We start from the raw sequence: 21869 nt of genomic DNA on the forward strand, positions 1-21869 counted from the left end.
AAGCATTCATTCATGGCCACTGTCACTGTAGTGAAGGGGAAAACTGTTCACACGGGTTTCCAGGCTATTTACCACACTGTCATCTCACTCTCTGTTTTCGCTTCTCCCCGTCTTTCCCTCCCTTACCCACGTGATTCCTGTCCACTCTTTCTCTCAAGGAATGAATATCGAACATTACGACAGGCCATCATTGACATGGTGCTCGCAACTGAGATGACCAAACACTTTGAGCATGTCAACAAGTTTGTCAACAGCATCAACAAACCACTGGCTGCTCTGGAGGAGAATGGGGTGAGAATGAAATTAAACACTCGTAAATGTTTTTAATATAGATTTCACACGTGTGAGGAAATATAATTTTCCCTTTTTCCCCCTAAATAAACCAGAAAATGATACACCAACAAGCAAGCCACGGTGGTTTAAGGGCTTGGGGAGATGATAATACTGGTGTTTGCTGTGGTACAGATGTCTTTGTAGGGGGAGAATTTTGCAACTTGGTACCATCTTTCTCATCCCTGTGTGGAATGCTCAACACAGACATTTAAAAGCTGTATTGCTTTTTTAAGTGTAGGACTTTTAGAGGGCTTGTGCATTTGTGTCTGATGTAAAATGTGATGAAGGTCAGGTTTGGTTAATAAAAGAGTGCCTTGAGGGAAAAACATAATATCGTTTGACTGTAAGACAAAATGCAAAGATCTGGAATAAAATAACTCTGCTAGGGGAAACTAATCTTCTTCTGCAGGTTGGTTTAACATAACTCTCAGTGAATTCAGTCTTGTAACATAAAGTACAACTCATATCATGTGACTTCATGAAGATTGCTGTGCTCATTTACATGGAAGTGTAACTCATAATTAAACGACTGGAAAACTAAACCCTATCAGCTGCCAGGGCTGCACTTTGTAAAGACATATTAGGTTATTCGTGAAGTAGTTCACTTGTAAGGTGCTGTTGATTTTAACTAAAAACATGAATTTGAGTTTATTTTGTGGTAAATGTTTGCTTTTTCTTGTCTTCTTTCTTTATATACAGGGAAACAACGATGAGGAATCTGTCAAAAGCATCTTGACATCCCCCGAGAATCGCATCCTTGTCAAGCGGATGCTGATTAAATGTGCAGACATATCCAATCCATGTAGGCCTCAGGAGCTCTGTATAGAATGGGCTGGACGAATCTCAGAGGAGTATTTTGCACAGGTGATTAGAGGGGGGGAAAAAATAACATAGTGTTGAATGCGTGTGGAAATGGATCCAGCAGGAAGCAGCTGTAATGTGTTTACTGGGATTGATGACTCCTTGCGCTCTTATCTCTGATGCAGACTGACGAGGAGAAGAGACAAGGTCTACCGGTGGTCATGCCTGTGTTTGACAGAAACACTTGTAGCATCCCAAAGTCCCAGATTTCCTTCATAGACTACTTCATTACAGACATGTTTGATGCATGGGACGGTAAGTCTGCACAGCATGACAGAAAAAGTACTTTTATATCTATATTTGTGTCAATTCCTATGCATGCACAGGATCAATATTCGTAGGAGGTTCAGTTATTCGCTGTAATGTGATTAGGTGGCATTTGTCTTTCAGTGTCATAATAAAATTCTCAGTGTTATTAGATCACAGCAAGCATACTCAGTGTTTGGTACCATCAAACATGGCCTTTTGTTGCCTTGTAAAGAAATTAATCCAAAGGCTCATACTGTAGGCAGATACACTATAGATGTTATCAACCTGGTAAGCTTGCTAGTGTTGTCTAGTTTGGATGGAATGGCACGCCCGTAGACTGTTAGGGTGCATCACATGCACATAGATGTCCTAATTAGTCCTAACTCACAAATAAAGTAGTCCTACATTTTCACACAGCCATGTTATGATCAGATAATCATTCAAAAAATGCTGCAAAAGGCACCGAAACCACAAACACAGTTGAGAGGACTAGTTCAGTGACTTAGTGTTAGTGACACAGCTTGCATTGGCTGCTGTACCAGTAGCCGTGTTCTATATCTGCTTGTATAACCAAGACGTTATTCACTTGGGGTGGGCTGTGATGCTTCAATTGTTTAGAACCAGTCTCAAGTGGCAATTAGGTTTGCTCTAAAGTCCAATCGTGCTATTTTCTCCGTGTCAAAGCCGACGGCTGACACACCATTGGGGGGCAGGGGAGGTTATTCATTCTCCATAATGTGTCCCAAACATACAGGGGAGGAAAAAAATATATGGAGTTTATTCCTCACCTTCTGTAATGGTAAATTATTACTTATAAAGTGCTTTTCTAGAAGCCTCTTTCACCCTGTCATACAAGCACTTTTTTTCCCCTCCACCTAAGTGCTTTGTCTAACATTCATGCATACACTCACACTCCAATGCATGCATCAGGGGCAACTTTGAGTTCAGTATTTTGCCCAAGGATACTTCGACGTTCAGAGTGAAGTAGCCGGGGAATCGATCCACCGACCTTCCGACTCGTTTACGACCCACGGTATCTAATTAAAGTTGGCGCCGACATACAACGCTAACTGATTTATCCCCCTGTAATTAGTTAGCATGCATGTGAGTGGAGGGATGACAGCTGAAGAGCCAAAATGGTGGATTACATTAGTATTATGGTTTCATTCTCTTTTCTGTTTTCTCCTGTGTGCCCGTGCACACCCAGACACGCCTGTATTGCAACTGTTGGTTATATGTGGAGAAATGACATGAAACTATAGCGAGGCAGATTCAGTTTATTATGACTCTCATAATAATAATATTAATTTGATCCATCACCTTTATTGGGTATTCGGCCATTGGCACAACCCAAGTGGCCGTCGGAGGAACTGCAGTTTTTGTCACGTTCCGCTGTCTTCATTTTTCAGCACCAGATGCTGCTGCTTGTTTTTATACTGTGACAGTGAGATAGAGATGTTTATTAAATATAAATGTGTCATACTATCTTTGAAACGAAATGTAATCTTTAAGCCTCATCTTGGTTTTTCTTCTCCCCAGCTTTTGCAGACCTCCCCAATCTTATGCAGCACTTGGACAACAACTTCAAGTATTGGAAAGGCTTGGATGAGAGGAAGCTGCACAGCCTGCGACCACCTCCCGAGTAGGTGCTGCAGTGTTTGTGCCCTGGGACTCTGTAATCTGAGGCAGACCTCCTCTCTCTCTCTCTCTTGGCTGGGGGGGGTCTCTCTCCCTGCCAGCCCAGCCAGCCAAGGGGCTTCCTCGCCTTCACTCTCCTGCTTCCGTAGCACACCGAGCGTCCACATGTCCGTCCATACAGAGAACCACAGAAGGACTTCCTTCCTGACAGGCAGTTGCAGCTGTAATGCTGCGGGCTTTACGAGCCTGTCGTACGCGAACTGTGACAAACAGACACAGACACGCAGCATCCTTACGAACTTCTTGTGCCTCTCAGGCAATCGCAGTGTAGCTGGTCAAGTGACATGACTGAAAGAGGGTCGTTACCGGTCTTCTGGCGAAGCACCCGTCCCTCCCCGATCGCCACGTGGGCACTCCTGTCTGCCTGTGAAGTTGCTGTTTGAGTAAAAACTGCTTGTTTACTGAAAAGACTCGATGGAAGCATGGTCTGGATGAAAAAGGTATCTAATTCAAACCAGGCCGTGAAATCACTTTTGACCTCCATTCCTGTGCTCGCAGCAAGGCAGGACTGCTCTTTCAACCCCCTGGAGGTCACACCATGAAAGAACACTCCACTGCTTTTCTTTGTTTTTTTGTTTGTTTGTTTGTTTGTTTCTGTTTTGGGGCAATATTCACACGTGTCCGAGAGAAACCCAACCAAGCTGTCTTAGCAGACATGTGAGAAGAGATGCTTTCTTTATGGGTCGGGGGTGGGGGGATCTTTCTCTTAGGCCACCGCTGAGAGACAAAAACCTCAACATCACAATCGTAGGTATCTAACTGCAGATGATTTGGTGTGTACATTTTTCTTAAGATGTTCCATATTTTCTATATAAAAATTCCTAAATGAATTAGTTGACGAGAACAAAATGAATTTATAAAGAGCGAGAAAAGCCAAAGCTAATGAAGACAAATACTACTATAACTCTCGAAATTTCACAATTATTATTCATATGAAGCATTACCATATTAAACTTTTTTTTTAAATTTTCTTATCAAAAGTACAGTACCAGTTTGAATGAACACTTTTGTATTGCACTGTAAACAATATTAGAAATGTCTACGTCTCAGTGATTTGTCCAGGGATGGGATGTTGCATTGGAGAATAAGCTGTTATTGTTGATCATCAGGAGTTTGCGTGCGTGCGTTGTGTGTGTGTGTGTGCGCGTGCGTGCGTGTGTGGGTGTGTTTTGGTTGTTGCTGCGAGTGCGTGGGTGTATTCATTGTTGCAACAATCCCTTGCTCTTGGTTTAATGCTGTAAACCGCTTGACATTTGACAACAGCAGAAATATGTGAAAACATTTTGGACTTGAAAAATTTTGTCTCCCAGAAATTTTTGTATCTGGTTTATCCTACTGAAAAGACTGCCTTATTTTATACAATATTTATACAGTACATCCCACTGTGCAACTGCAACAGACATCTGGAGTTTTTATTATGACATAGTCAGAAGGTTATGTTCAAGGAAATCTCAATATTTTTATAGACAATGAATTTTACACTGGATTTGCAGCAAAAGAGATCAACCATTATAGCTATCTGAATACTTTTGAATGGGATGGTCACGCAGAGCATGTATACAGAGAACTAAATGGTTAAGAAGGATGTGGATCGCAGAGTTGTCTATCACTGTCTTTAAGCAGTCTCCTGGAGGCCAGCTTGTATTGATTTTCTTTTTTCTTCTTCTTCTTCTTTCTTTTTTTTTTTGCTTTTGTTTTGGATCAAACATCATTCTATTTTGGCCACTTGTCCAACATCCTTCTGCACAGACCCAGGGAACAGCTTTTTGTTCAAGGTTGGATTCAGATTAGGATACTAATATATGTTAAAGATTGTCGCTTATTAAGAATATTTCCTCTTTAAACAGTATATTAAATGCCATAACAGCTAAGCAAATGGTGGTTAACAAGATGCGCTGACCACGATTATCGTTGTTTCTCTCAAATGACAGAAATGTACACGCAATCAGGGGATTTGTTTGTTCCTTCTGATACACATTGGTCTGAAGGCACGGAAAAAAAAAAAATTTAGAAACTATTCAATGAAAAATAAAATAATGTCAATTATATATTTAATGTCTATGATTCAATGCCTTTTCTCTGACTTGCTCATTTATTTCACAGCCTGCAGTAAGACTCTGTCTGCCTCCTCAGGTTATTTCCATTAGTTTATTCTTTTCTTTTGACTTAGTTTAAATAAAAGATTTTCAACATTTTGTGAAGCATCTCAAACTACATGGCAGCCGACTGAGACCCCGTGTGACACACTTCATCACAAAGCCGTTAAAGGATATTTCAGCTGGGTCAGGAACAAGCCAGCTGAGATATAAATGGAGCAATCTCCCCCAGATCCCTGCACGTTTATTGTATAAAATAGTCAAAAAACAAACACATTAAAATGTGACTGAGGCTACTTCCTTTCTGTGGCACTTTCTTTTTAATCTACAAAGGAAAAATAAGACACGAGTAAGATTCCCATTTTCATTTTCTTTTTGATCCTCCCACATATGATTAAAACAAGGCTTTTTAACTCTGGTTCAAAGTACATACTCCTTAATTATTTTTTTTAAGCTGCTTCATTGAGGTATTGGAGAAAGAAGACTCTTGCTGGTTGGTAGGAAATGGAAAATAAACAACAGTCTTCAGTGTTTACATCACTTAGCCGACCCATATATCCACCACAACCTCCTCCCTTCAAGGTTTTGCCTTGCTACAGACAATGTAGTTCAACTTCCAACTTCTTTCCCAGCACATGAGAGTCAATAAGTCACACTGCTGCTGCTAGAGATCCTTGTCAGCTAAATATAAACACGGGTCATTTAAAGTTCATCCTCTTCCTCTTTAACAGAGTGTTACAAACTGTTAATTTCTATAGAAACTGCTCATAACACACACTTAATCCATGCTGTTTGTGTGAACAGGTGAATGTGTGTCGGTTGTTTTTTTTGGGGGGGGGGCTGCATTGAACATAGTCTCCAAGTCCTTAAAGGAAGTGCATGAAGGCAGCCAGTTCTTACTGTGTGTGCCTAAAGTACAGTCATACTAGCTGTCTGTTTAACAAAACTGACCCATATTTAGCCTGTCTGACGGATGTATTTTGCTGGTTACTATATACAGCCAATAAACATGGAGCAGCAGGTACAAGCATGCACACAACAATGACAGGACAGTTTGTGCATGGTAATATTGGGAGCAGAAATATGGCACTAAATTTTCATAATGTCCCACGTGTAGACACAATAAGGTACGCAATGCGAGCAAATGCAGAACTGTACAAAAAGACAAGTTGTATTTGATGCTTTCGACTTGAGATTGCACACAAATGGGAAAATAAGCGCTTTGTGGTTGAGCTGTCGTCGGTTTAAGCTACTAGGGGGAGGAAATTAATTAAACTTTTTAATGTTTTTTTTTTTCTTTTACTTTGTTATTTTAAATCAATAGGCTGAAAAATCTAAGATCACTACTAGCATAACACTACGTAAACCAGGTGAGCCTTCGTTTGTTATGAAGCGTACTGAAAGTGAGAGAGACTCTTCCAGAACATGAGGACAGCTGCGCTTCCGCCAAGTCAGACTTTGCGACAAGTCGTCAGAAGAAATCGCCGGAGCAGGAGAGAAAGCAGACCGATGGCTAACGCCGTGTAGCTTTTGTACTGTATCCGAAAACTAGTATAAATTTACTACCCATTTAGTGGAGTTGTGCTATGTCTTCAGGAATGACGGGGCAAACACCGTGAGTGTCTGTTTAGTTTGTTAGCACTGAGTAGTCGTTACACAAGCTAACGCCACACTGCAGAGTTCACCGAACAGTAAGCTAGTGTTTGTTAGCTTAATCTGCTAGCTGCCAGCACTACCCTGGCCTGTTAGTAAAAGTTAGATTGCAGGGTGTTATTTGACGCTAAAAAATCCAACAACATACATGGATTACTCTGAGTTTATGTGGTCACTGTACACCAAAATTATATTTCGTACAAAACTCGTGAAACAGTATCGTAACTTGATAGCTAGCTAGCTTAGCCCTCGGCGTCTGATAGCTTAGCAATGACTAACGCCGTCTTATTTGCTAATATGATAGCTAACAGCTCTTAGCGTTACCAGAATCCACAGATTTTACACACGAAAGATTGTTAAAACATTGAAATGCACCGGTATGACAGAGATGTCTAGTAACGCGTAATACGATTGGCTAAAGTAAACAGCTATTCACCACGTTTACTGATGTTTGGAATCATCAGTGAAGTGTTGGGCAATTTTCTTGTGATATCACACAATGTATTAGTGTATCTAAACAGATCGTTATAGCACAGACAAAATGTTGTGCCGATACTTTAAATTCCAACGACTAATTTGGACAGTGCTAATATGGGTGCTCATGTAGTATTTCTCAGGCTGTCCTTAGGTTAAAAATATCTAGTCCCCTTTTATTTGATGTCACGGAGTTGTTTTTTGTTTATTTTTATTTTAGGCACATAATAATTATAACTTTATTTGCTTAACACGTGTCAAAACTAAAGTATTTCCCAAGACATTATGGAAAACATTTAGGAAGAAATTAAGATGAAACCGTTTACGTGTAGGAATACTGTCAATAAATAATTTAATAAACTTGGATTGTTATAGGATTTGTTTCTTTTATATTTCTATATTTTCATTTTTATATCTTTTTTTTCAGGTGCCTAACCAGCCGTTGGGATAAGCCAGCCCAGCCTAAACAGAGTGTAGACATACAGCAGCAGAAGAGCAGTGAAAATGCAGCCCACCCTATCTCATTGTCAGGAGTCGTTGCTGGACCGAACAGCACAGTTTCCCAGGCGCCAGAAACGGGAGGAAAATCTCCTCAGGGAGGAGTTGAAATGGCTGCAGCAATGGCTGCTAAAATAAATGCTATGTTGATGGCAAAAGGAAAGCTGTTGACTCCTCCACCGTTACTTGCAAAGGTGTGCAGTTAAAGAGCTGCTGTGAATAACTGTATAATGTATGTTTTTGTGGTTCCTAATGGACCTTAAGTTTTCTGTGTTATGTCATATATTTTAGACTCCTCCAAGTGTACCTGTGCCAGCTGTTACAGAAGAGATGGTGGTCACTGAAGTCGACATAAATGATGTACCACTCAACTGCAGGGACCTTCTTACTAAAGGCAAAACACAGGAGGAGGTTGGTGGAAAGTGACCACAGCAGTGTTGCATTTAACACTTTTTGTCACACTTTAAGAACTTTTAAAGCAAGTTGTCTCTTAAAATATATTTTTTTCTTTTTTTAAAATCTCCCTATACCTTTTTCAGATCCGACAGTTTAGTGGAGCCATCGTTTCAACAAAAGGCCATTACATGACAGAAGCTGAAAAGGAAATAGCAGGAGGGTATGTGTTTCAAGTCTTAATACTTTGTTTCTGCAAAAGTAGAACCCACCCACCCACCCACCCAATTGCATATTGTGTCTTGAGAAAATCTCTACATTAAGTGAGATGACTGAGAACCTTCACAGACACCTCTACATTAAGTATTTACCAGAAGAGTGAAGATCATCTAATAAAAGTAAACAGTTTAGACAAACCTGAATTAATGAGTTTTGCAGTGATAAAGAGGAGTGTAAAATGTTGTCCATGACCAATTTTCTTTCCTTTAGACAAAGACCTTTGTATTTGCACGTTCAGGGAAAGACCCAAGAACAAGTCAACAGTAAGTAGCACATTTTATTTGCTTAATATGCTGAGGCTGACATCATCTAATGTCACAAATGTCACAGTTTGTTACAATTGATGTGGCAGATGCTCAAATATCGGTCACTTTTCTTTGCAATATTAGAGGCTGTAATCAGGATAAAGGAGATCATCTCTGAGGATGTGATGAGGACGTCAGCAGCCTCGGGGGGACAGCAGGTGCCTGTAATTCCCCCGCTCACTCTCTACCCTCAGCCGCCTCGACCTGTCGTTCCTCCTACTGTGCCACGGATGCCCAATACCACTTCAGTGCCAGCCCAGGGTCATCGACCAGCAGCTCCTCATTTAGGGGTAGGCAGATGATTAAAAATAAAGTCAATTTTGTATGAACTCATCACACCCTAAATATCAGTAACTTGATCCTTAATTTAGTTACTTATGTCTCCTTAAGTATTGGACAAAGACAGATAAGCTCTACATTGTAACTAAAGGTTGAAGACTAACGGTGCCTAGTGAGAAACATTCCATAATCAGACAGTAAACTGAGGGACACTCAGTAGTAGGATTGTTTATTTGGGTGTATAACATTGCCACATTACTCAAAATCTAAGATAAAGTTAGGGTTATGAAATATAAAATTAATTATGCAGACTAGGCTATTAGGAGTGGAGGTAAAGAAAGTGAAGCAAGTGGAGACTATGTTGCTTTCACTGATACCTGCCTCCAAAATTAAGGAGCAGAGAGAACGTCCCTGGTCTACAGTGAAAAGCCTTGGATTACTGCATCTGCTTACAAAGCACTTCTGCCTAATGTTAAACAGGATTTCACTAAACAGCCAGAAGGTACATGGTATTAGTAAGGTAACCATTTATTTATTTATTTATTTATCTTCAGAGTTTTGTGCACACAAAGATTTTTGTGGGTCTGGACCAAGCGTTGCCTTCATTCAACGTGAAAGAAAAGGTTGAGGGTCCAGCAGGTTCGTACCTGAGTCACATCCAGACAGAGACGGGAGCTCGAGTCTTCCTCAGAGGAAAAGGTTCTGGCTACATAGAACAAGCATCGAAACGAGAGTCCTTTGAACCTCTTTATGTCTACATCAGGTATGTTCATTCTAATGGGAAGAGTCGTTAAATGACATATACACACATTCAGTATGTGCTGTGTGGTTTCAGTGTTAGAGCCTTGCTTGCAGACGAGTGCTCGTTTGCTGCATGGCTTTTGCTAGTTTTACTAACCTGATGAACACTGCGCATCTGCAGCATATCGTTAGCTTCATAGCATAAGTGCCTAAGTCATTTTCTGGTCAAAGTGACTTAGGCACTTATGCTATGAAGCTAACGATATGCTAAATGGTTCAGGTGTAGGCCAGAGTTGTGTTTCTACAGACCATTGATGTGGGAGACATCCAGATGGCACAGAACTCATCCAAGGAGATTTCTGCTTCTTGAAAAGACAAAACTTTCTGTAGAAACTGCGGAAAAACTGTGTTTTAATGACGTAAATCCTGTAAATTACCTTCGATATTGCTGTTCCAACAGTGTAGCAGATTATTTTTGTTTTTTCTTTGCCAGTGAGTTGAGCTAGCACGTATTAAGCACAAGTTTTAAAGGTTATGGCACAGTGTTGGCTTCACAGTCGGTCTATGTAATGATAATATGTGGCTTTAGTCCTTTACTAAGTCTGCTACATCCTGTTTAACAATGGTCCTTTGTTACAGCCACCCAAATGCAGCTGGATTGGAATCGGCAAAGAAACTCACAGAGAGTCTCCTGGAAACTGTAAGTACACACTGTTATCACTGTAATCGTGTCAGAGGTGATTTATATTGCATGAAAGTCTTACAGGAGGTGTAAGAAGGTGAAGCTACTAAAGTGTATAGTTTTCACTGATACCCACCTCCAAAAGTGAACGTGGTAGTGTGAACCACCTGATCTCCAGAGATAGGTTTTGAGTGCTCTGCACCTACCAACAAAACTTTCTGATGATAGAGCTGCAGTTTTGTCTGGTTCATTACATCATTTTAATTTTTCTTTTATTCTGTAGGTGAGAGCTGAGCATGCACGTATGGTGTCGATATACACAGCCACAGGCTCGACACAGTGTGAGTATTCTTCTTAAGTCTTGTAACTAAACAGGCAAATTCCAACAGGGTGACCAAATGTAAGGTACTGACTAACTTCGTTCTCCTTGTGGTAATTAATCCTCCCGTGACGTCTTTAGTGGCTCAGCAATTGCTTGAAATAGTAGGTCACAGTTGTCAAAACACCCTGTTATTGATCCATGTGATATGTGCTATTAACTCAGGGTTCTATACTTTCATTTCAGCATACGCAGTACATGGATTTCCACCTAATAGCAATTACTCTAGCCAGGGGTCCTGGTATAACTACCCAGCAAATGGGTATGCTGGCGGCTATTCAGCGTATCCAGGAGCCACTGGTTATTGGAGTAAGGCAAATGGTCCCCCAAGTCATTCTAACTTGTCGACAAACCCTCCATCTTCTCAGGCAATGGTTCAGTATCCGGTGTGTCCTAGGAAACCGCATCCCTATCTTGTTCAGGTAATTATAAAAGTCTAAAGCTGCCACTACTTAAAGTTCCCATTTGTTAGTCAGCTGATTTAGAGTGCTACATTTTTAATTGCTTGTTGGAAGAGCCATCAAAAACTGTGACATCATATAGCTAAAACCACTGAATAGATTAATCAGTTTCACTGCAAGTTTACACTAGAAGTGCAATAAGACGTGAAAGTCGTCGAGGTCTTTAGGAGGAGTTTTAGTTCTCTTAAAGTCCTGTGGCAGCATCAATGTGTATGTGTTGGTTTTGCCCTACCCAAGGATCCAAGCAGCAGTGAGACAGTGGAGCCTGAAGGATCTTTAAATACCCCCCCTGACTCAGGAAGTCCCAAGCATCAATTCCAGGAGGGGGCTAAGGATGAAAAGGTTAGCTGAAGAGTAACATCTGTACATATCACTAATAGATAATTCCATCTAATCCATTTTAACGTGACCATTACTCACCGATAAACCTGTCTGAATTGCAGCTGATTAGTCCGTCTGGTTTTAAACAGAGAAGCTTCAGGCATCACTGCTAAACAACCAAAATTGGACAGAATTACACATAATTATAGCTCATGAAATTATTGTATGAAAATACTAGTTTCAGTTAGTTAGTTCAGCATAAATACTGACCGTCTCTTTTGCTGTTTTCTGAGTTAGTTGTTTACCAAGTTACATAAGTGTTTAGGCTGAAAGTTATTGTCTGTAATACAAATGGCCATCAGACTGAGCTAAACAGTGTTTTTTGATCACAGACATAAGTTTCGTCTGCATCACTGTGTTAATTAAAAAAAAAAAATTAATACGGGGAGGGGGTCTGTGATTTCTGCCGTGGTTATTTATGTTTTTGGATTTTCAATGGTGTCAGAAAAATAGGTGATCACAATTGTGCTAATAAAACACCAGCAGTTCTACTCTGCAAGTGCATGATCATTTAGAGCCCATGCTGGGAAAAGTATGTGAATATATGTCCTAACATGTTCCAATTAGGAATCTAATATTAGGTTTTTAAGTGATTACTGTTCAGTAAAGATGCGAAAAGTACAACAGGTTTGTTTTGGGGTGTTTTTGTTTGTTTTTTTAGTTGGATTGCATCTGGCCATAACTTTGATAAAACATGATCTGATTTTCATCTAAGCCAGTGTTCAGTTCAAAAACAAACTTTATTGAAACTGTAGTGCCTATCATCTCCTATTAAAAGCACTTTGGGTTGCAATTTGTAAGCAGATTTCTCTCTAGTTGCTCCCTACTATAGATCTGCCTTTTAAATTCAAATATTTTTAAAAAGAATATTAAAGATTTTAATGCCTTAGTGCATGCAAGAGATCTGTATTATACAGCGGGGGAAATATTTATTTGATCCCCTGCTTGAATTTGTAAGCTGGCTCACTTAGAAAGAAACAGCCTTTGATTTATCTGACGAATTCATTTTAACTACATAATATCAACCAAAAATCCAGAAAAAAACATTTTACATAAAAGTTCTGAAATGATTTGCATGTAGATGAGTGAAATGAGTATTTGATCTCAAAGTGTAACTTGACAGCAGTAAGATGTTTCTTTGTAGTTTGTCACCAGGTTTGCACTGTTGTTTGGTCTTGCTCATGATGGTGGACAGGTTTAAATTGAAGTAACTGGACGGGTTTGCTTCATACACATAAATGAGTTGAATGAGATCAGGAGAAATTATTTGTAATCTCTGTGCTACGCAGCCTATCGGTGGGATCTGGGTGTTAGGGGATAGTCTATAACTTGAAAAATGTGAATTGGGTTTTTTTTTTTCTGGTTTCTCTCCATTACATTGGAACCACCATAAAAATTAGCAATCGTTCATTTCATTGTAAGTGAGCAAACTTGCTGGATCTTGTTGCAGCCTTAGCTGACTATGAAAATAACTTGAAACAAATGGGAAGCTCTGAGTGTCTTCCAAGGTTTTCACATGCTAAAATAATTTTCTTTTGAGACAAGCATTTTCTTTAAAAAGTTTTTAAAAAGCCTTGAATGTTCTGTATTTGTCTTTTTAGCCCTACACCATCTCTCCTGAGGGTCCAGCTCATGAGGAGTCCACCCTTCCTGCACCCAGTGTTGGCGAGGAGAAAGAAGTAGAAAGGTCTGCTCATAGATCATCATTTCCCTTTGTATGTTTTTCGTGAGTCTTGTGTAGCCTAGATATTCATATTTTTCTCTGTTCAGGTTTCTGATGCCTCCCCCGCCACCTCCCTGCGTGGCTCCCGCCGCTGTTGCACGCAAAAGGCCGAGAGATGCCGTGACGGATGATCCAGCGAGTCTGCCCAGCAGCACCGCTTCATTGGGTATGCTGTTCTTTATTTCCTAATACTCTGAGAGCCTGAGTACTCAGATATTTCTTCTGTGGTGTTGTCTGTTACATGAAATGGCATCTCCCCCCCGTGGAGCAATGGGGGAGGAGTGGAGACCTGTGTGAAACCTTCCGCTGGTGAAACTCACTAACATTCTCTTCTTGTATATGTTTTTTTGTCTTTCCCTTGTTTTCTCTCTCAACATGTGTCCCTGGACCTGCCTGTTATGGATGTGTGATCTGCTGCCGTTTCATTTGATATCTTCCCTCCCCCTGGCTGTGGATCAAACGAACTCAAAAACCACCGCTAATATGGGGCTCCTCAATGGGTTTCCTTCTTGTTTTCTTCTCCTGCTTTGTCTCTTCCCCCCCTTCTCTTTTCTCTTGCTCATATCTCCCACCTTTCTTCTACTTTTCTCTCTCTCTCTCTCTCTCTCTCTCTCTCTCTCTCTCTCACTCTCTCTCTCCCTCTCCATTTTTCTTTTTTTCCTTTATTGTGCTCTTGCAGGTGTTCAAGACGAGGTGTCCGAGAAGAAGCCTAAAGTGTTCAGTGATACATCAGGGTTAGTGCCCTACGGAGGGGATTCCTCCGATGAAGAGGAGGAGAGGAGCCGCAGCAGTAAGACAGATAACTCATAACCTCTGCCCCGTCCCATCCCCACTGTCCAGGACATTCATAGACCACATTCAGTAGATCAGCAAGTTTCACAAACTCAAACCGCATTCAAGGAAAAGTCCACCCTTGTATCATACACTGTTCTGGCATGTTACACCACATTTACTACAAAGCCTTTGCACAAAGCGGAGGAGAGTCCTTTTCATTCTTCGGTTTTTCAGAACAGATGCATTTTTAATTTCAGCTCTGTAAGGATCTTGGAGACAGTTCTTTGAAAGTTTGTGTACCTCTTTTACTATTGACACGCCTTTTAGATCAGGTGGCCAAGCTTCAAAGCCCATCGGTCTTTATACAGCAGTCGTAACATGCTTTAAAAAAAGGACACATGTGGAAATAGAGGGGTTTTGTTTTTTTTGGGGGGGGGGGGGGGTGGGTGGGTGGTATTTTTAAATAAATTTTCCAGAATGCCTTTTGATTTTTGTTTTGTTTTGGGGTTTTTTTTAAAATATAACCCCTGACACCAGGCATGTGAACCCGTTGGTTAAGATGAGGATGAGCGTATTCAAACTTTTTGCTGCCTGTGTAGAAAATGTAAATATAGAAGTCTAGATGCGAACTATTTCAGCGTTAGTGTGGATTTATGTTAAAATGTCACACCTCTTTGGGCTACATGTGTGGGTTTTTTATTTTCATTTTATTTTTTTATGAAATAGTGATCTGATTGCAAATTCAAACACATCATTAGTAGCCACTTTATACAGTGTGTGGAAGTATTCTGGGTGGACTTTCCTTCTACATATGTGAATATAGCTGTATTATAATTAAAACATTTTTTTCCCCCTTTATTTCATTTCTTTCTCCAATGCATTTTTTTTGGGGTGGAGGCGCAAAGAAAAAGCAGCTCCTTATTTTCCCTTTGGACTTAAACACTCAAGTCTGCTGCAGTCACAGGTGGTTTAAATATTGTATCTAGTGAAACCTTTTCTTATCTTGGAAAATGGTGTATGCCTGTTCCCATGGAATACTATAATAAAAACATTTGAAAGCAGTGTGTTGTCTTCAGTGAGAAAGTTCAGTTTTTAATAGAGGTTGGCGTTACAAACATCGGTTTTGTTCAATGTCACCGAGCACTTTGGTAAGTATTAAAGACGATAATTGTTTTGTCCTTGTTGCCTGGGTTTTTATTTCTTGTTGATATTAATGATATCAGATGAATGCGTATTCAGGAGCTTCTATGCCGTTGTGCACAGTAAGTGCTCCCGGGTTGTCCAGGCTAAAGCAGGGGTGGACGTAATTTCGGAAGTGACAGTGGAAGGTGTGCAGGTGTTGTTCCAGATTTACGTTAAAGAAAGACAGAGTCCCTCTGTCGTAGTCGAGTGCCACTCCAATCCGCACGGGGTTCACGGTGATCCTCAAGTCAGGACTCCAGCCGTTGTGCAGAAACTCGTATTTGTGCCTAACAAAAAGAGAAGCGTTATTGAGTGTGTCAAAAAGCTATTTTATTCATGCTGTTGATGATTTTCCCGCTCTGTCAGCCATTAGGAAAGCAGATGCTGAATAATGAGCCAACAGCAGGATTTCAAATGGCTGCAGCTTAAAGAAAATGAAAAATGTGCTTGTTAAATTGTGTGTAGGCAGAATCAACAAGAAGATGCCCACAATGGGAGCCATATTCAGGGCTCGTGTGATATGCTGCTGCGAATGACTCGCTAAATGTGATAATTCATCTGTCCTGCTTTGTTCCAAGAAGAGTTGCCATAGAAACTATTATAAAGTAACAGATATTCAGCTGTGGGCTTTTCTCCCTTCAATGGGCTTAGTTTCACACAGAAAAGATGCACTTTTTTTTTTTTTTTTTTTTGCTTAGGAAAGGGAAAATTTCTGAATGCTAAAAATAAAGTCTTGGCCCAGTTTCTGAGAACTGCAATAGTAGGCCCTCAGAGAATCAGCATGTTAATTCTGCTATCAGATTGGTGGAAAAGTCTGCATCTATTAGGTCTGTGTAGTCCTGTGAAAATGTCTGTTTCTTTTCAGGGAAGAAGTATATTTAAAAGAAAATGACTGAGCAGAAAACCAAGGCTACTATAGCACTGGTTTTGAAAACTTTCAGTATAATTAAACAGATTTCTTCAGACGCTGTTCATCTGAGATGATTAAGATGAAACATATGGGGACTTTGTTACAACAATCAGATATGAGTATTTTGCGGTTCAGGGTTGTGCTTTTGTGTATTTGCTAAACAGTCATTCACGGGCATAGTTTACCTATAGGATCCCTGGGATGCAGTTATTTTGGAGGAGTACTAATGTGTATAAAGAGTACTGAGAGGACATCACAGGGTGTTCAGCAGTGAAGCTGATGAAGCCATGAACGAACCCTGGCTGGTACTGACTGCTACCTGGATGGACTCAGGATGTGTCTCATACACCACGAGGTACTGTTGGCCCCAAGGTACGAGTTCCTCTCTGTGTCCTCATAGGCAACTCCGATCCGAAACTCTGTCCCATCGTCCACCTCAACCTCCCAGTAATGCCTGCCTCGCACTGGAATCAGATCCCCAAGGACCGCTACACATCTGTAAAGACACTTACATTTAAACATCTGCAAGTGTATAGAGTCATCTTTACAAGTCAAGGTTCTCATTAATGTTACCTGGTAAAGGTGTTGTCATCTAAGGCCATGGCACTTATGGGAAGTTCTTCATCTCCATAAAAGACCGTGAAGCCGTCTTCAGAGATGGACAGGCAAGGATGGGCAGTGTCCTCCAGGAGATAGAAAAACGTACCTGCACAGGAAAATGGATGTTTGATTGCAAAGACTGTGCCTGAATCCATGTATGTAGTAAGCAGGTATATTTATTTAAGCTACGGCTTAAACACAGGACATCAGATTGATTTAGTCTAATCGTGTAACTTCTGTTTATACAAGGTTAACAATAGATATACATATATGCTCTTTCTGAGTGAAAGGAGTCTCAAACACGATGGGGATGATCACCAAGTAGATGCTTAAAGTTACAAACAGACGTAACTGTTCTGCTTTAAATGATAAGGTCCATACCGCCTATGAGTGAGCCAAAAGCATAATGAAAACGCTGACCCCAGTTGTTTCTCACCTGTAGTGGTGATAGTAATTGGTTCACTCCTGTCACTGGGCCCTCCGATGTTGACCGCTCTCACAGAGATGAGGTAACGTCGTCCTGGCTGCAGCTGGATCAGACACTGACAGGTGGGCACTGCTACAATAGACCTGGGGTTGTAATTGAGACATGAGGGTCATGTGTCTTCCTTTAAATATATAGTAAATGCAGAACAGTGATCACTTTGTGAACTGTATTTTAATGTGTATGGTTACCAAAACACAAATCACTGAAAGATCACCTTGAAATTTAACTTAAACTTAAACTTACATTTATATATACTAATAATTGAAATTTTTCTTCAGTTTAAGTCCACTTTGCAAAAAAAAAAAAAAAAAAAAAATATTATTATAATAAAAACACAGTTTACGGCACAGATAAATGTTTAAAGTGTTCTCCAGAGCGACTGGATAAGGAAAAAAAATGACCCCAAATGTGGGCACAGCACTGCAAGGGCTGAAGCTAAGAATAGATTTTCTAGGACAGAGTGCATCTTGATTCAGCAGCTCTATATCCATGGGACCTCAAAAAACAAAACTTCCCAGGCAAGCACTAGCACCAGCTTGTTTGAAGCAAAAGCCTTATCAAAGGAAAAAGCCAGTGGAGCCTAATATCACGGGGTACTGCGTCTTTGAAGCTCTGCGTTTCAAGCGAAGCGCTTCTATTTTTACCGAGCTATTTTAACTTTAACTCTAGGCGCAGCCTTTTCAAAGTGACAGATTTCAAGGAGAGAGCACGGTTAAATTTTGAGCTTGCCGAATCGGTCTCGTTAAACACCTCTTACTCAGTAATGTTGCTCTCTGTGCCGTCAGCACCCATCTCCCTGAGCTCCACCATGTAGGAGTCTACGGGGTTGGTGTTTCCTGACTCCCAGCGGATCAGAGCAGCCTCTGGACAGCTACTGCACTCCCTCTGCTTAATCACTGGAGGTGATGGCACTAGGGGAGAGAGGATTTAGACTTTTATTCCCACCAACACGCCACTCTGGAGAGATTGCAAAGCTAAGGAAAGTGGCAGAACAATTATTATTTTAAACTGCCACAAGTTTAAGAACCCCTCACGTAGTTGGAGAGTGACATTTGTTACCCGTCATGTATAAGGCCTTCTCGCTGGCTGGGCTGATGCCTGTGGTATTGGTAGCCGTCACCCAGAGCTCGTACTGAGCATTGGGCAGCAAATCTGCAACAGTGCAGTGCGTCTCCTTCAACGTTACCTTGCTCACTTAAACAAAAAACAAAAAAATGAGCACACCTTTAGATCACAATATTTTCAGAAAGATCAGTAGATACAAGTTGAGCAGCAGATGGTGACATTATCATGCAGTGCACATCTGCAGGCAGCATCTCTGGTTTATACCCTGCGGTGTGAAGGCACTGTCTGCTGGTGTGTCCTCCAGCACCGGCCTGTAGTAAAGCTCGTAGTACTCCACCGTGTCATCAGAGAACAAGCTCCAGCACACACGCAGGGATGTCTGAGTGGCAGAGTTGGGCATCTGGGGATTGATTACTGGGGCAGATGGAGCTGGGGGTTGTTTGACAGAGATTCACTGTAAATTCAGCACAGTTATCAAGAAGTCTTTTTAGAGTACAAAAATCTAAATGTTAAGACAGCTCTGTTCTGGTTGAAGCTCAACACTGACACCTCTGTGTGCTTCCTATTATTAGGATTCTCATTTTCAGTGACGCAAGAGACGGCGTGTTCCTAGATTTGTATTTTTCAAGTGACAGAGGAGGTGGCGGAAAGTGAACCAGAGGAGGCGATTTGTAGATTCAGACCTGGAACGACGTTGATCGAGTCCATCATGGTTTTGACATCTGACAGGTCAGCGAGCGGTGTGTTGAATTCAAGACTTGTAGACAGCGTGAGGTCAACCTCATCTTTGGCAAACTCCTCGATTCTAGTGTGGTACAGAACAAAAAAAAAGCCCTGATTTTAAAAAGCGTGCAGTGCGTTATCAGGCTAATGATTACTTACAATGTTCAAAGTTTGACCATAAAATAAATACTTTACGTGCTTTTCATCAAGCATGCAAGCATGTTTTGTACAGTGGATGGAGTTTGGGTCTGTGGGTTGTGCCCATGAATGAACATGAATGATTGAAGTCTGAAGAAATAAGACATATTGTCAGTTTAACAGCATTTGTCGCAAGTCAGCCAACACAACCATATTGAGATGCCATCCCACAGCAGTGTGTGACCAAGCTGGTGACCAGCATGAGGAGGAGGTGCCAGGCTGTTGTGGCTGTGTGTGGATCTTCCACGTGCTACTCAGGGCCCTGTTTGTTAAATGAATAAATTGTTTCTTCAGACTTTAATCATCCAGTGCAATAAACTACACCAAACAAGAGTCAGTGGCAGAATAAGCTGACTGGTATTGGCAGAGGAAATTTGGCAAGTGTTTCAAAGGCGCAACCCACATACTCAACTCTGCTGCTCAGCCCACAAATGCATTTTCCCTAATAAATGTGGCTACATTTAAGGGGAAATAAACAGGCTTTCCGACGTATAAGATTTATTGGCAGGAAGCAACCTTACAAAAAAAAGAATTGTTGACCAAATACAAATTTCCTTACTTTTTGTGCTAAGTTTAGTAAGTGGATCTTCAGCTGGGATTTTAAAATATATAGAGTTAAATAAAATTAGTTTGAAACTAAAGGGAAGACAAATCGCACATGTTATTGATGCTCGGTCTCTTAATATCACACCTGCAGTGTCACACCGTGCAGACTCACTGTGCAGCCTCATGCTTACCTTTTAATTGTGGGCATAACTGTCTGTCAATAAAATCCAAAGAAATCACTTCAATAGCAAAATAAATGAATGAATAAATGCTAATCAATGCTTCATGTCCACAATTGCATTAGCTGGCCATGTTTTATTTATTTATTTATTTTTGGGGCCATCTGCAAATATGATCCAGTGGAATCATTTATCACCTTCAAGAAAAGCCTCTTGTCCTGGCTGCGGTAGACCTCCTGCGCTGTCTCGATGAGCTCCTTGGAGGCATCGAGTGCCCGACCGCAGGCCAGCAGCTGACCGTACAAGGCTTCCAGCTTACTCTTCTTCTCCTCCTCCAACCTTGCCGCGCTCTCATCCTGTCGCTGAGACAGCGTCTGCAGCACATCATTGTAGTGCTGTTCCAAGTGCTGCTCTTGACGGCCAAAATTCTCCTGTACGTGCAATAATATGACAGAGTTAGAGGGTAACACATTTGTTGTACAGGAAAGAACAAAGAAAAATGAAGAATTTGATGTAATAAAATTGGCTTGTGATGACTTTATTACTGTCTATGAGTAAAAAAAGAAAAAAAAGCATCTCTGCATATTCATATTATAATAAAACAGTAAAATTATGTCAAAACAAAGGAGATCAGACTGGACGTTTGAGTAGTACCTCCACTGTAAGGAAGATCTCTTCCAGATGACCAGCAAAGCTCTCCATCTCTGCAACCTTCTCTTGCAGCTGATCGCGAATCAAGATGATCTCCCCCTGAAAGCAGTCATAACACAAGCTTGAGCTCTTTCCGCATTTAATTCAAACCTGCAACACAGACTACGATGAGGGCTAACAGTTAAGAGTTTATGTTGCTGTTTACTATGAGTGTATCTTAATCAGATGTTCCCCTCACTCGGCTATTCATTTTACTCTTCTGTATTGTGCTACCATTCACACTGGCGTTCTCTCAGAGAAGTGATTAAATGCAGTGAGACGACTGTGGCTGAATAGAGGTAGTTAGTTAGTGTCCTCACCTCAGTTTCTCCCTCCTTAAAAGCATCCTCCTCACCATCACTTCCATCTTCTGCTCCAGTGGGAGATGGAGTTGAGCCTACATTGTAGGTCTCCATAGCAGTAGACTCTCTGCTTAACTCCTGGAGCTCGGCTTCCTCTGCAATCACACCCAGCCTGCCTCCTCTGATCTCATACAAGTCCATGATGACAAGGACTCAGGGGAGGACTGAGGCTTAAGTACCCGTTAATGTTCTGAAACTGCATCGGAGGAGAATTTAACAAAGCAGAACTGTTATAGTGAGCAAGCAGCTGATAACAAATTTACCTGGAAAATTAAGGGAGCTGTTTGGTTCTTAAACAACCTTTTCAGGCCAGCAGCAGTATCCGGCAGGACAGCAGTGACAGAAATAGATGGGACTGTGTTTGCTCACATTTCACAGGCATGCCAAACATCTACGCCGGAAGTTCGTTATTCATGAAATAGATTCATTAAACGTGATTGAAAGTCCGCAGAGGTCTGAGATTTGCTGACATTGTAAAGGAACAACAACTAAAAGTAAAATGCTTTAATTTTCAGGAGTTGGAAATCCCCGAACATGTGATTAAAAGGTCAAAGTTAAAGGCAGTACCAGAGACTTATGGTGCATTCAAGGTTCCTCGTAAACTTTAATTCAAGACGCATCAAACGCATTGGATTAGAAATTTCTGCATTGGGACCCGCCTGCTCTTA

The 21869-nt window shown here is 41.0% G+C and overlaps 3 protein-coding genes across 9 annotated transcripts in view; 2 read left to right on the forward strand and 1 right to left on the reverse strand.

The window, feature by feature from the left end:
• pde8a (phosphodiesterase 8A) overlaps positions 1–5336 on the forward strand; it is a 51200-nt gene extending 45864 nt beyond the window's left edge. For all 3 annotated transcript variants that reach the window (XM_003458202.5, XM_019356726.2, XM_019356728.2), the window contains 4 exons: positions 159–291; positions 1033–1197; positions 1320–1449; positions 2983–5336. In XM_003458202.5, the coding sequence (XP_003458250.1) occupies positions 159–291; positions 1033–1197; positions 1320–1449; positions 2983–3089 (535 nt within the window). In that variant the 3' untranslated portion in view covers positions 3090–5336. The remainder of the gene's footprint in view (positions 1–158; positions 292–1032; positions 1198–1319; positions 1450–2982) is intronic.
• A 1315-nt stretch (positions 5337–6651) lies between these two features.
• On the forward strand, positions 6652–15320 carry LOC102083186 (KH homology domain-containing protein 4). The gene is made up of 14 exons (XM_019356750.2): positions 6652–6852; positions 7792–8056; positions 8154–8273; positions 8402–8478; positions 8745–8797; positions 8924–9129; positions 9673–9881; positions 10499–10559; positions 10825–10882; positions 11107–11342; positions 11619–11723; positions 13364–13449; positions 13533–13651; positions 14165–15320. Exons 1-14 carry the CDS (start codon positions 6824–6826, stop codon positions 14293–14295), a joined length of 1755 nt encoding a protein of 584 aa, XP_019212295.1. The 5' UTR covers positions 6652–6823; the 3' UTR covers positions 14296–15320.
• On the reverse strand, positions 14910–21771 carry fsd2 (fibronectin type III and SPRY domain containing 2). 5 transcript variants are annotated; one of them, XM_005463185.4, is made up of 13 exons: positions 21502–21771; positions 21160–21397; positions 20804–20899; positions 20347–20580; positions 20162–20184; positions 19187–19308; positions 18768–18932; positions 18498–18632; positions 18196–18349; positions 17388–17521; positions 16925–17057; positions 16671–16847; positions 14910–15728 (listed from the first exon to the last, which is right to left on the reverse strand). In XM_005463185.4, exons 2-13 carry the CDS (start codon positions 21340–21342, stop codon positions 15479–15481), a joined length of 1806 nt encoding a protein of 601 aa, XP_005463242.1. In that variant the 5' UTR covers positions 21343–21397; positions 21502–21771; the 3' UTR covers positions 14910–15478. The 5 variants fall into 5 exon arrangements, with proteins under 5 accessions (XP_005463242.1, XP_003458251.1, XP_005463244.1 ...); XM_003458203.5 differs by having other exon boundaries at positions 21160–21365; positions 21465–21771; XM_005463187.4 differs by having other exon boundaries at positions 21160–21371; positions 21465–21771.
• Positions 21772–21869: the final 98 nt, after the last annotated feature.

The sequence above is a fragment of the Oreochromis niloticus genome, linkage group LG1, assembly GCF_001858045.2.
Source record: "Oreochromis niloticus isolate F11D_XX linkage group LG1, O_niloticus_UMD_NMBU, whole genome shotgun sequence".
Lineage (NCBI taxonomy): Eukaryota > Metazoa > Chordata > Actinopteri > Cichliformes > Cichlidae > Oreochromis > Oreochromis niloticus.

What these genes read in the sequence shown, in the direction of transcription:
- LOC102083186 (XM_019356750.2), top strand. Translation starts at nt 6,824, where the DNA reads ATGTCTTCAGGAATGACGGGGCAAACACC. An exon ending in CTCCACCGTTACTTGCAAAG is followed by an intron (nt 8,057 to 8,153) that starts GTGTGCAGTTAA and finishes CATATATTTTAG; the next exon opens with ACTCCTCCAAGTGTACCTGT. An exon ending in AGGGGGCTAAGGATGAAAAG is followed by an intron (nt 11,724 to 13,363) that starts GTTAGCTGAAGA and finishes TTGTCTTTTTAG; the next exon opens with CCCTACACCATCTCTCCTGA.
- fsd2 (XM_005463185.4), bottom strand. Translation starts at nt 21,342, where the DNA reads ATGGACTTGTATGAGATCAGAGGAGGCAGGCTGGGTGTGATTGCAGAG. An exon ending in AATTACTATCACCACTACAG is followed by an intron (nt 17,058 to 17,387) that starts GTGAGAAACAAC and finishes TTTCCTGTGCAG; the next exon opens with GTACGTTTTTCTATCTCCTG. An exon ending in GATGACAACACCTTTACCAG is followed by an intron (nt 16,848 to 16,924) that starts GTAACATTAATG and finishes GTGTCTTTACAG; the next exon opens with ATGTGTAGCGGTCCTTGGGG.